Below are 14,084 nucleotides of genomic sequence, written 5' to 3'. Positions count from 1 at the left end.
CAGATTCACATTTCATTTCAGAGTGGGTTGGACATCAGTTGCAGGATTTATTGGTTTTAAGTCAGTCTTAGTTCAAGGGACAGTCCTTTTTTCAGTCTTTTGATATCACTAAGAGCATTTAGGAAGTCAGCTATTCACCATGACTGTCAGCCAATACTGCACTTTACAGTTATTAGTTTATATTACCAAAGTAAATGCTATTTAGGTCTCCTCTTACTTCCTGCACCATTTATTAATTGTAGAAAGAAGTTCGCATTTAGCCTGGGTAGCCGTTGATAGGCCTGGTAGGATATGGAAGGGAGGAGCAAGGAAAGGCAAGATGTCTCCTTATTGAGAGATGAGAAACATGTGGATTTCATTATTTTATCAGTCATTTACTCAGTTTTTAGAAACAACAGCAATGCCATCACTTCAAACTCAAATAATAGTAAGGGGCAGTATATTTTGAATGCAGAGAAAAATTTACTTGAAGTTATGTTTATAGAGTGCCATTTGAAAACCACAGCATCATTAGAGAACAGGTTAAGTACTTTGCAGAGAAAGAGCAGGAGAAAACTGTGTCAAAAAGGGAAAGAGGACCCGCATACAGATCTGTCTGTTAATTTCTTTTGAAATCTATGTCATGCAGATGAACTGTCATTGCTAAAAAAAGGCAAATGTCCTGTTTCTGGAAGAGAAACTACTAAGTAAACATTACTTAAACCATCTCCAGCATCACAACTTCTCAACCTTTATTCCTTACTCAGGGTGATGAGGTGTTGCTCCTAAGCAGGGTAGCCAGTGACGCCAAAGCATTTTCCCACGAGTACCAGATCATTAGTTCCCTCAAAGTGCTGTTCCACGACAAATCCTGTGCCACTTTTTATAGCTAAATATTTAAAGTAAAATAGAGCTGCCACACAACATGATATGATTACAGATGGTTCCGCGGAAAGCTTAACCATCGCAGCGTAGAACAAGAGGAACTACGGAAAAGCAAATCTATAATTTAGGGATTACAGTTTTTGAAGTGAAGCTAATGGATCCCGAGCAGTTTTGCTGCACGGTTTGAGCTGCTTTTATGGGTAGAATCTGTAAAAATGATGATTCCATGCGGGTTAGGCACTCACTTATAAGACTGCATGAACTTAATCACTTAAAACTACATAGTTCTAAGAATGGAAAAGCAGCAAAGAGTAACCCAGCCATCTCTACTGAGGGAAAAAAAGTGAAATACAAAAAGACAGAGAGATGCTCTTTGATACCAAAGCTAGAAAGAGAACAGCTTACAAATAAATTAGTCTTTTGTCAGGTTGGCTTCTCAGAGTAAGCAATTGCTGTATCAACAGCAATGATTTTGTGTAAATGAGTATAGCAGGGAAATGTTTCGTGTGATTTTGGTAGGGCAGTATAATGCTAGGAAAGGAAAGGAAAATAATAGTTTATTCTCCAGTATATTTATATTAGTTAGATGTTGTCATCACTACAGAAGTGGTTCAAAATACGACAATTGGCAGATTCTACTGCCGTTGTCTCAAGAGGGGTGTTATTTATTGAGGTAGGCACAAAGATGTAGATGTTCGTTACCCCTAAGGACAAACACACCAGGTATTTTTCACATGTAGTGAAGTCGTTTCCCCCTCCTCATCCTCATTCGGCCATTTCACGCTGTGAAGGTTTCTTTGCTTTGCTGTTAGCCCCGTGCTCTTGCCTCTAGCAGACTTTTGTTCAAAGCCATCTCAGACAGAAAAAAAACAGAACTACAGTTTTGCTGAAACCTAAAGACAGAGCTCCATTTCATTTGAGAAGTCTTGACTTAAAGACCCAGCAGGAGCAAATATTCCTCCTTCCCCAAGGAAAACGAGCAGACACCCAAACTTGTGCCATATAGTGCCCTCACTCACTTCCAAAGGAAAAGGACCCAAGGAGCTCCCAGCACGTGAGAGAGCAGGTGCACCTTAAATAGGGCAGGTCAGTAACACTGAATTGCTTCCCACCGAAACCCGATGACTGAATTATTGTTCCCTTACACCATCTCTGCTGCCTAAAAATAAAAGCCGCGGAACTGTTCATATGCCATGTTCGTGAAACATCATATGATGTTCTTTTGTGAGGCACCTCATAGGTTTCTGTGCTTTTAGGTATTACCACATGGGCAAGCGTGTAAGGAAGCAAGGAAAATAGTTTGTTTGTGAAAGCCAGGAGGGGATACAATAGCTAAGGTGATACAAAAATGTTTTGTATTGATCAAAAATATTGACCAACAGTGCAGCCTTGGATAAGGGAAGTGTTTATTTTTTGACCAGCTGTTTTCAGAAGTTGTTACTGCCTTATACAAGCAGTTTAAACAGTTCAGGAGAAACAGACTTACTGTGATTAAGATAGTGATGACTTTTTGCAAAGGTGCTTCAAAAGGAAGAGAAACATTTACTGGAGTTTCTTAGAGCACGACCAGATAGCAGATGTCAGGCTTGTAAAGTCTCCTGAGTTTTTACTTGCTCAAGTGTGGCCCGGTTGAATTTTCAAGGTTACCTGCTTAATGACAGAAAGCCTTATTTATAAAAGATAAAAGCGAAGATTCTTAGCATCCGGACCTAAGATTTTCAGAAAGCCAAAAGTTACGTTACAATCCACACCATCTGCAAGACAGTTATGTGAATTGGTAATGCTACCTCATGCTTATTTGCAGTGATTCATAGTCGATTTACTAGTCAGAGAATTTGCTGCTTATCATCTTAAGAGGGCAGCCTAGAGCCTGGGAACAGAGCTCAGTTATATTCACACCACTGCAGTGACAATAAATTCTACAATTACAACTGGCCTGAACAGATGAGACCAACAGCAGTAAAAAGTATAACTTGCATTTACTCATCAGTGACACAGAGAGTTCAGTGCTCGTGAAGCGGAGGCACAGATGGCTTGTGGACGTGCCGTGCTGGACGGTACAGTTGTTCCGCTGTTAAAGAGCAGTCATTCCCTCTTTTAAGGGTGGGACTGGGAGTTTAAAAGCATTAAAGTGCTTTCATAACTTAAGTCCTATTCTTACAGGAGTCATGTTTGAAAGTTGAGCTTTGCATCTTTATTTCCAGGAGTTTCAGTACAGTGAGTTGAATCCCATTAGCATTAAAAGTTTTGAAAGATTTGCAAGGAAATCTTTTGTCAGGAGACAAGTAGCCTTCATTCTGAGGCCAGCGATATCAATATTCAGCATTTTACTCAAATACTTCACAAGATGGAAAGGGCAAAAACATTAGTTTTGACATTAGCTTCAATGCAAGTATCAGAAGTGAGGTAGAGTCTCTGCTGACATACGCAATTAAAGCCACTGGAATTGCCAAAGCAAAATCTTCTGAGTGTAATTTTGGGTAGGTTAAACCAGGACAGCTTGAGAGTAAAGGTTGGCTTTACAGTACATGGGGCACATCTAGAAACCCCAAAAGGTTATGATCAAGGAAAGCATCGGAACTGCAATAGATAGGTTGTAAGAGGAATTGCAGCTATTGTTCTCATACACCAAGGAACTTCTTACATTCAGCTAGGGCATCGCAAAAATTACTTTCCCCAAAGTTCTGCAGTGTTATGTCTGATGGAGAATTACTCCCTTCTGCCAGGAGACTTCTCTGAGAAAGGAGGGAAGGATTACTCCTTTTCCAGAGCACAAGCAGAATGTCTGTGTTTCAGATTGTAGGGCCATTTCCAAGTTTTGCTAATTTGATTTCAATACTAAAATTCAAGTAAAATTCAAGCAAAGCAGATGAGGGATCACCCAACAGCACGTGATGTCGGCCGACAGATTGTCAGTCTGAACTAGGCTTGTATTTAAGGATAACGTTTGGGATACTGTTCCCTGCAGTATCACTCCGCATGATACCATTTGGGGGGAAAATTGATCCCTTTTGTTTTTGTCAGCCATTGTTTCAGCGTGTCAGCAACAGCTTCATGTAATTATACATTTTATTGTGCTCCTAGATTAGAGCAGTACCTTCAGTCTGAGCTGTGCACTATCACTGCTCACAGGGGGAGTAAGAGCTGCTGAGTCACTCCTAACAGGGTTTCCCGATGAGTAGTGAGTTGCAAGCACTTAACTAAACCACCAACATGAAATACAAAGACAAGCCTATTTTGGAACTAAATGATTCTTTAAAGTGAGAAAGAAAAAAAATACTTCAGCCAGGCCCAGAGAGATCTTGGCTCCCAGTTTCCCCGAAATGCTTGCCCAAACCGGGTGACCCAACACCACCCCGAGAATCCTTTGATGCAATTGCCATCACTTCAGTGATCCTTTGCCGTGAACATATGCAAACAAACTTCCATCTGCTTCTTGCCTTAATCTGTCCCTGAGAAATTCTTCCTTATTGGCATTCAGCACTTCCCCAGGTAAGAAGCAAGGACATCCCTTTCTCTGCACTTGAGCTGCGATTCTCTTCGCTATTACACTGCTTTCTACACCCTTCCTGCCAAATTGTCAAACATCCATTGGTTTTCCCAGCAACTGCAAACCGAGAGCAAATGATAATACCAACCTTTTGAAAATACTTGGCAATTAATTACATTTGCTGATCTGAATATCTCAGATAGAGGCAGAATGATGCACAGAAGCTTTTGTTGCTCTTTGCTAGCATTGTTTCTTTTGCTGTGATTTCCTCAGGCATCCTAGCTCTCCTGGCAGTGGTAAAGAGGAGCCTGCCCACCCACTGATTGTTAAATCTAAATTCTATGTAAGCAGGGCATAAATATGCTTCCAGACTAACAGCAGCAGCAGCTTTGTTAGAGGCAACCAAACCCAGGGCAGCTTGTCAACATCATCAACTGATGTAGGTGCCTTCAGGATTTTGAGTAACAGCCAAGGGGAAGGAACATGCTCTGTGTTATTTAAGTGATGGGGGAAGAGACATTTCTATGAACAGTGTCTCCATACAGATTTGGTCATAAAAGAAAATAGATTAAGGAAGTCTGGCTTAAGTCGATAGGCTTGCGGTGTGGCAGCCCGGTCCTTTGATTCGAAGGAAATCGTTTTAAGGGTATGCTATCTTCCTGATGTGATTAAGCACATAAAGACAGTAAAACCTATCATCCTTTGAATGGATGTATAGCTATCAAAATCCTCATATCCTGATTTGCCTCTAACTATTATTTTTCCCCTCCTATGAATACTGTTAGTATGGGAAGCATGCAAGAACTCAAGACCTAGAAACAGTTTCCTTAGGGAGGTTCTTACTCCTCCTTCTCATTGTAGTTTTCCAGCTGTCTAGTTCAAGTCATTATTTGATTTGTAAATCCCCATGAGCTCTACCAGAATCATTTGGTGTAAGACCCTTCTTCAGTTGAACCAGAGGGAAAGGAATTAGGCTATATTATTTTTCATGTTCCCCTCAACACCACATGATTTGTGAATTCAGTGACAGTTGCTCAGCTAGCCCAGTCCGACAGGGAGACTCACCTCTGTTTAGGAGCTGTACAATTAGAGACCAGCATTGTTTATGTAGTTACCTGAAATTTGTTACTTGCAGCAAAACGGCCAGCAGAACTTTCTGTTGTTGGTTACATTCTGGAGACAGCTGCTTCCACAGGCCTCCTCTCCAAGCCAGTTCACCTCCATTGAACAAGCACAAACCATAAAGCAGGTGACCATTAATGAAACAACATTTCATAGTAACAAGTGTTAAAACGTGCCCATTTATTGATGCCGATTGGAACAGACTCCACTGTCCACGGAGCATTTCAACACAGTTGGTTTCAAATAGTAGTGACAGAGTGGGGTGTACAGACAAGTGTAATCAATCCATCTGGCTTGCTTGTCAGAGAAGCCTTATCCCTGTGCAGTCACACCCAGGGAGATCATCATGACGTGCATAGCCCTAGCCAGGGTATATGTACATGTAGAGAAAAAACAAAAGAGGAGTCATTTACATAAATACACTTTTTGTACCAAGATACACTTAGCTCTTGCCCATACCCCCTCCCCCTGGAGAAAAGGAAGTTAGTGCCACATGCAGAAGACAACACACCAGCTTTACGTTTAGTATCGCTTTTCAAAGCAGGCTTTACTAACACCTTGCTTTCTGGGTCCTTTGGAGCACAGGCACCCGTTGTGTATCTTAGTCCCTTGCGGGATCAAGGCAGCAGATTCATCACGTGGCCACAGACCAACTGCCCATCTGCTCAATGGTTGCTGCACCCGATTTCAGGGCTCCTCTGGTTTCTCCCCTTCACTAGCTTTGATCTTGTCCTTACCCTGCAGAGCAGCCTGGGTTTCTGCCAGACAGCATGGGATCTCTTTTGATGTCTGCCGATCGTCACAGACCTCAGGCATTTCTTCAGCTCCCTCTGGTACAAAAGCATTTTCTTCCGTATCCTCAGCAACAGGAACCTCTGTATCTTGTTCCAACTGGAGATCAGGTGGGGCTTTAGCAGCACAGCATACTTGCTCTTCCACTGCCTGCTCTTCTGCAGACCTCTCCACATTCGTAATGCCCTCTCTTGTCTCTGTGGCCTTCAAAGGCAGCTCCGACTCCTCTGTGGTACACAAAGCGGCCGGGGAGTCAGCAGCCTTCTGCACGGGCACTTCCCAAGCAGTCTTTTCCACACAAATCTCCTCTGAAACACACACAACTCCAGCCTCTTGCTCTGCACCAGTGAGCAGCTTGGACTCCGCTGTAGCAGACTCTCCAGGTCCACTGTGGACATCTGCAGACACATGGACTTCAGCCTTTACTGTATTCTGTCTAAGAGGTGCCACTTCATGATCCTCACAGCCGAGTTGCTTGTTGGGCATACAGCTGCCGGTAGGGTGCAGAACAGCTTCAGGCTTACTACTCTTTTGTGGGCTTCTCCTGGCAGACTGAGCATCTGGTTTTGTCCGTTCAGCCAGTTCCTGGTGCTGCATCACCTCTCCGCTAGGTTTGGCTTCAGGGTCCTGCGACACCTCAACATCTCGTGCATCCCCAGCCGTCACAGAGAGCGGGCCCTCAGTCTGCTGGGCACGCAGAGATGCAGCCTGCTCTCCTGTCTCCCGTTTAGCCTGGGCAGCAGATTCATTTTCAGGAGCGTCCAACACCGATTTTGCAGCAGAAGGTTCAGGGCCTTTTGGAGTCCTTCCTATACGTGCTGAATGAAAATGGTTCTCCCCAGTCCACGTTGACGCATCGCAACACATGCGTGCAGTCCTTGATGTCCTTCTTCCTTTGGCCTTATAAAGGACAACTCGCTTGGGAAACACACGGAGCCGCCTGTTCTTGCCAAAAACACCTCCCATGGCCAGAGGCAAGATAATAAACACAACTAACTGCCGCCTTCTGGAAAGGCTGCCACCCTGCTATGAGTTGCAGAGTGCTTGAAGATGAGTAGGGAGCTCTGTCTCTTAACCAAGTGGCTGCACACCTGCGAGACATGGATATTCATTAGCCTCTACCCCTTTAGGGGAGTTAGCTGTCCAGTTCTCACATAATAGCAGCCATAGAGCATTGTCAGAAACCACAGAAATGAGCTAAACACACGTGAAATTGCACATGGGGGGGGGGTGGGGGTGGGGGGCACAAAGACCTTTTAAGAAATAAAGAGGAGGAAAAAAGAAACTACCTGTCAATCAACCAGACCACTCAGGGAAACAGCTACAGCTCTTCAGGGGCCCTATGCACTCTTTCAGCAGCATGGCTGCAGTGCCAATAGAATTCTATTATACTACAGACTGGTGTAGCAAAGCTGCCAAGTTGGTCAGACTGTAGTCACCCCAGTCAAGGAAGTGTTTAGATACTGGTAGTAGATGAGGGCAGGAGACAAGAGAAGCAAGGCAGGCAGAAAATAGTTTACACTTGAATTTGAAGTTCACAAGACACAGCATGGTTTACTGCTTAAGAAGGCCATCAAGAGAAGACCGCAAGAGGCACAAAGCAAACCAAAAAGTAAATGAACACCGCCCAGCACAAAACTAAACCTTCAGAACCGAGTAGCAAGGTCTACCTGAAACATATACACAAGTTAACAAGAACAAAATTGCTTGTACTCAGAGACCCAGGCTCTAAAAGCATAGATGAATTAAAACAAAGAACCCATACCATAAAAACCAGACAGCAAGCCAGCTGATACACTCACACACCGCACAAAAGGCACACCACTACCTCCCCTCACCCAAAACCCCACATCCCCTCCTTACCAGCACGACTCCACAAGCCCCACTAAACACCCAACACCTGCAGAGCAAAGCCCCCAGGCTGGTGTTAAATAGGAGGAGGTGGTCACACATAATCTCTTCCCCCTTTGACTCCCAATATTAGTTCCAGCAGGATGTGAAGTTCCCTTACGCTGTATTCTCCACTTTCCCAGCCATTTCCTAGCCTTTGGAAACAGCACCCGCCTGCACTTCCTCAGTGGGGTTGATACCATGATTAGCTTTGTTGTGGTCATTTGATAATTGGCATTCACTACTTAAAATAAAGCTAAAGAGTAATACAGTGCAGTTATGGACAAGGAGAACTGACCACTATTTATAACGTGTGATGCCAAGTGGCAGAATAACAGCGTGCCGCAGGCTGTGTTTGAATAGTCCTGTAGTTTACAAATGGTGTTACTGACATTGTAGTCCCCCATATTATTTTATATTGAGCAGTTGGGGGTGAAAAATTATCCCCCTTTCCGCTTTTGTGCTGTCTTCAGCTGGTTGAGCTGCGCAATTAGCTGTTTTACAGTGGTTGCAGATTATTTTAATGTTTCCAGCCACAGCTGATCACCCTCTGTTGGCATTAACGTTACTGTATCGCCCTGGTTATGTTCACTGACTGGAAGAGAGTTGTAACGTTAAATAGGTCACATGGGCAAAACACAAAAGCAAATATCCATTAAAAACAAACTAATCCCAGAGACATGAGTCTAAAGGCAGATCCTAAATATCCACTGCCAAGAGCAATGGATCTGAACAAAATCCAAACCCATCAAAATAGCTGGATTCCAGGCTGCTGCTTTTGGTTTGGTTGTTTGGGTTTTTTTTTACATAAAACCCCCTTGAACCTACATTTGTGGATGCCAAATCTGGTTCAGCATCCTATCCTTTTCCTAGCTGCTCTGGTTCCCTTAATGCAGAAAACGCAGCAGGAGCTTTTGGCGAGGTAGTTCTGTGCATGCAGCCAGTTCGGGGACCATAACAGGACAACATCTGTGCTTTGCCTTTTAGTTCTGCAGGGTAATAAGCAGGTCTCCATGCTTGGTGGCTCCACCGATGGCGTATTCACAGTGGCTGTAAGGATTTCACTTAATGTCTGGGGTTTTTTACATCAGCTTTTCAAAAGCCTGCTGGGCTTCAGTGGAACTGAAATACGTCGGCACTTCGTGGTTTCTGTGGCTGCTGGAAACTTCTCTGAAGTGAACCCGTGATTTTGACATGCGAGATACACAGGTGACAATATGTAGAGACTGTCACAGATCGGTGGCTGAAAAACTGTGGTGCCTTTAGGGACATTGGTGCTTTGCAGAACAATGTTAACTAGAGGGAAACGATGCATCCACAGCCCACCGCTCACTTCTGCGTGCGTGAACGTTATTCCCTGTGTCGCACGAGGCTCATGCAATACCTGCTGTATGTGCAAAATACTGGAAAGTGTATTTCCAAAGGAGCAGAAGCTGATTTGCTGTATGTTAAGAGACACAGCTAAACCATAAAAGGCACAGAATGACAGAAAGCAGTAAATTAGGTAAAAATTGGGGAGAGATTTTTGAGACCTTACTTATGTTGAAAGTGTAGATATTTTTTTTTTTTGAAAATGCTACAAGACCTTTTGAGTTAATTTGTTGATTATAAGTGAGGAAAAAATTACTACTGCCAATGTTGTAAACACTTATTTCAGTATTCTGTATAGTGGGAAGATGCTTCGTCCTCAGGTCATCGTTAGGTGCTTGGAATATTTCTGAGATTCCAAGTATAAAATCTCTTACCCTCGTATCGTTGTGAAAAACGAAGACATTCTAACAACAAGGTCTAACTTACGCCCATTTGAAACAATCCAAAAAATCTCTTGCATGTGAGACACTACAGAAGATGGCAACGTAACACACAGAAGCGGAGGAAGGAAAATTTTGCTGTCAGTGCAATCACATCTTATCTCTTGACAAGGTTTAGTATTTGTTCCAGAAGCCTTTTCTGATCTCTGCTACTTTGATATATTTAAAAGGGCTGTTCTCAAAAACCATATACTTCATGTTTTAACAAATAACAAAAAAAAATAGACCATACAAAGAGTTTGGCGCAGCTGTCAGGTCAGAATTGCGTGGCATGATTGAATGCTGTACAGCAGGACCATTACAAAGCCCTTTTGATGGCTTCCTTGCTCGTAAGGAGGAAGCTGCAGTCAGTTCAGGACATCAGTCTTTGTGGTTTGGGTTTTGTTATTGCAGAGAGTTCAAGCTGCTCCCTCTTACTAGAACTGTCTCTTCCTTCCAATGCACATGGCAGGGCCTCTCAGTACATTTAGTGTGGCATCTAGATCCATTGGATGATCTGCCCAGGGGCTTCTCTCATTCATCACCCAGCTGACATGGCAGGAAAATGACAGGCCACGTTCGAAAAATTTCCTCCTCAAAGAAGGAGAAAGGCTTTCTGCCACTGAGCTCTACAGCGGGGCTGGGATGCCAGCACTTCGCTTTTCCAGATGGTGCGTAAGATGAACTTGACCGGAGACTTTCTGCCTTCCCCTGGGTTCCAGGCTCAGGAACCACACGCCTACGACTCCAAATGGTTAACAACCATTTTCTGTAGCACAGCTACATCTTAGAATCCCGCTTAACAGGATTAACTTCCCAGCCCATAGGCAGGCATAAGTGTGACTGAGGTCTCTTTCTCTTTGGGTTTCTTACTCACCCCTCTCACCTGCCTGGAGTGAAGTTTACTTAATGAGAGAGGGCAGGAGAAAGAAGAGCAGTTGACCTGCCCCATTCCCTGCTAGGCAGCCCTTACACAGAGGCGCTAACCGTGAGGGCTGTGTGACTTACACTATAATAAATCAAGACAAGCAAGCACATTTATAAAGATGAGTCTTCAGTAAGTTTTGCAAGAGTACTTTTATTCAATAGCTTCCCTCCTTTTAGGTCCAAGAAGCCCGTTGTCTAATATCACTGTAGAGACAGCCCACCTGAGCAACAGATATGGTTTGCTCATTGAGAGAAGCCTTTTAAGGGACACCAAGTATTACAGGCACCGCAGGCGACAGAACGTGTGTTTGGCAGGTCTTACATGTAAGATGCTTTGTCAGCATAAATGCACTTGGAAGGACAGAAGTCAAAGTGTTAAAAAAATAATACAAAACCCCCTATCCCTTTGCCAAAGCAGTTTGCTCAAAGCATTAAGTTTCATCCCCCAAAATCACTTGACACTTAACTCCCACCTTCTCAGTTTTCAGCTCTGTGCAAGCTGAACAAATGGTCACCAGCACAGTACTTCGTCTTGTAGGTTTTTTCCCCAGCATCCTTTCAAGGCCTCTTCCTCAAGAGCTCTGTAACACCTGAAAAAACTCCCATGTGACATCCTGCCGCCCTCCCACCTAAATATCTGGGCACTTCACTCCATGCAGCCACAGAGCTTGTTAGAAGAGCTTTTCAGGAGTACACCACCATTTTTCCTTTGAAATGTACAGTGAAAAAGCACAGAGTAGATTCAGTCATATTCTCTACTCTCCTTAACGCTCAACAATTAAAACATACTCAGTATGGGTTTTTGCAGTGATCTTAAAATATTTTATTGGTAGTATAAAGTTAGGAACATTAAAAGTCAGTAGATCTAAGCTGCAATACACTGACTTATGCATTCTGATCAAGACTACATTGTTTTTTTAACTTCTGCATAAGCAGTACAAGTTACATGAACACTTCCACTATTACAAGAGATAGAAAGAACAAACCAGAATTATTATTTCATCACCATCTTGTGAAAACATTTGCTCAATATTGACAGTAAACTCAGGACTGTACAAGAGAGGTATGCAGGGAGGTAGTTCAAACATTTGATTATTTCATGGAAGCAAGGGAAGTGGCTGTTAGCCTCACAGAAAACATCTGACTGCACTAGATTAGAGGAGCATTTGCCTACTCTGTTCCCAGGCTCTCAAGACTAAGAGATGAAACCTCACATCACCGTACCACACTGGGGGAATGCAGTGCCCAACAGTAATTAGTTTTACATGAATCCGTTCTCTCCCAGTAAGGCACAAAGTCCTGAAAAAATAGCTACTGACCATGACCGAACCATAATTTAGGAGAGGATCTGGAAACATCTCCTGCATACTTCACACACTGTCTGTTCAGCAAGAGTGCTCTCAAAGTGCAGGACACATTTCACAAAATCCCGAGTTCAACAGCTTGAATTAGTTTCTTCCCATAGCTGAAATTCCTCAAGGCAGGTATGGTGTCGTTGCCACGGAACCTGGGATTTGACACCAAGCCATGTGATCCTCAGGTCTCACAAGCTGCAACATTTTCAGCCTCTATTTCTCCGCTGCTCCCAAGCACTTCAGACGCTGAGGGCGCCACATTTAAGAACTTGGCTTCTTGCTTTACAGGTATCTGAACACAAGTTAGCAGTTCTTGCGGAAGCTCTATTGTTTGTGGCGTGATCCTGTGCTGTGGCTCTGCCCCACTCGCTGCAGTTTGTGCCCCGCATTCCCTGCTCTCCTCATCTCCCAGGTCACAGAGCACACCACCGCTTGACTGGCGTAAAGCCTCCCTCGGTTCGGCAGGCTCCGCACAGCCGAGGCTGTCCATCTCCTGTGCAGTGGGCAGGCTAGACTGGGTCTCTTGCTCCCAGAAGTCGAGCAGCTGGTTTGCCAGCTCTAGAGATTCCCCGTGTGGGTACAGGGACTCCCAAGGCACTGCAGCAGGGTACATCTCAGCCATACCATGTGCTACGGCTTCCAAAGGATCCGCTGTCTCCCTAGCCTTCTGCGTAGCCTGCGCAGCCAGCAGAAATGCTGTCTCTACCAGAGACGTAGGCTCAGCCCTCATGGCGGGTCGAGGACTTATTTCAGCAAGCTTAGCCCTGTCCAACTCCTCCGCGTGCTCAGCAGAAGGGTAGGTCTCCATCTCCCCTGCCTTGTGTGCGGCGCACAGTGGCAAGTTCCTTCCTATGAGACTCTCTCCAGTCTCTGCAGGAGGAGGCTCTATCTCACCATCTTGGCCAGCTGCAGTTTCGCTTGTGCTGCCTACGCAGGTGAGAGTATTCTTTTCTTGGGGAGTTACTCCAGCACACGGGCTACCCTCACTGCCAGCCTCGGCCTGGTCACGAGATCGCTCTTGGTCTGCAACGAGCTTTGCATCCCAAGCTGTGCCTGCAGCAGGCTGGGCCTCAGGAGCATCAGGAACAGGTTTTACTTTCTCTTCTGCGTCACCCGCTTTCTTTCTTTCCTGCTGGTTGTCAACTGGAGTTAACACTTCAACTTCTCCTTTGGTCTCTCCATCTGCAGGGGCCACCAGGAAGTCCGTGCAGTCCCAGGCTGCCTCCCATCCCTCAGTCATCCCCACGGGATCTGCAGCAGAGCAGACCTGCGTGTTCTCCTCCGAAGCATCAGCGGATGGCCGTCGGTCCTGGCTCAGCGACTGCACCTCTTCGGAGACCTCCAGGGCTGGCGGGGAAGGCTGCGTATCAAAGCGTATCGACGCTTCCCTCGAGGGCTGCAAGATGGGCTTGGTCTCACTGGTCTCGTCGTTTGCTTCCTCCGCCCGCCGTTCCCTACAGAGGTGACACGTCACACAGCAGACCTGCTTGCTCAAATCGCTCCCCATCTTGTCACTCAACAGAACCTGCAAGAAAGAACAAGTGTAAACCATAATTGGTTTTTTTTTTTCACAGACATGTTTCCTTGTACACCAAAGGGTTGTTAGAGGCTTAGCTCCTACAGAGGTCTGCACACGTGCAGACAGAGCGCAGGGTCCTGCGCAGAAGGGCGGGCCACCCTTCACACCGCAGCCCAGCGGAGTTTGATACACCGGAGAGCACCTTCCTACCGTGCCTTGGGTGAGTGTCGTTAAGTGACAAAGCCACCACTGTACAATCTTAGCAGCTCAATAGCAAGGGTTTTGCAGCACTGAGGCAGGTCAGAGCTCCGACCTCTGCACTTAACCAAGGATCC

The 14,084-nt window shown here is 45.0% G+C and overlaps 1 protein-coding gene across 1 annotated transcript; it reads right to left on the bottom strand.

The window, feature by feature from the left end:
• Positions 1 to 12,411: 12,411 nt before the first annotated feature.
• On the bottom strand, positions 12,412 to 13,737 carry LOC147413953 (uncharacterized). Its single transcript, XM_086476881.1, has one exon. It carries the CDS (start codon positions 13,735 to 13,737, stop codon positions 12,412 to 12,414), a length of 1,326 nt encoding a protein of 441 aa, XP_086333007.1.
• Between the last annotated feature and the right edge of the window lie 347 nt (positions 13,738 to 14,084).

The sequence above is a fragment of the Leptosomus discolor genome, chromosome 22 (genome assembly GCF_034619465.1).
Source record: "Leptosomus discolor isolate bLepDis1 chromosome 22, bLepDis1.hap2, whole genome shotgun sequence".
In the NCBI taxonomy this organism is placed as follows: domain Eukaryota; kingdom Metazoa; phylum Chordata; class Aves; order Leptosomiformes; family Leptosomidae; genus Leptosomus; species Leptosomus discolor.
This window is presented reverse-complemented; position numbering and strand designations above follow the sequence as displayed.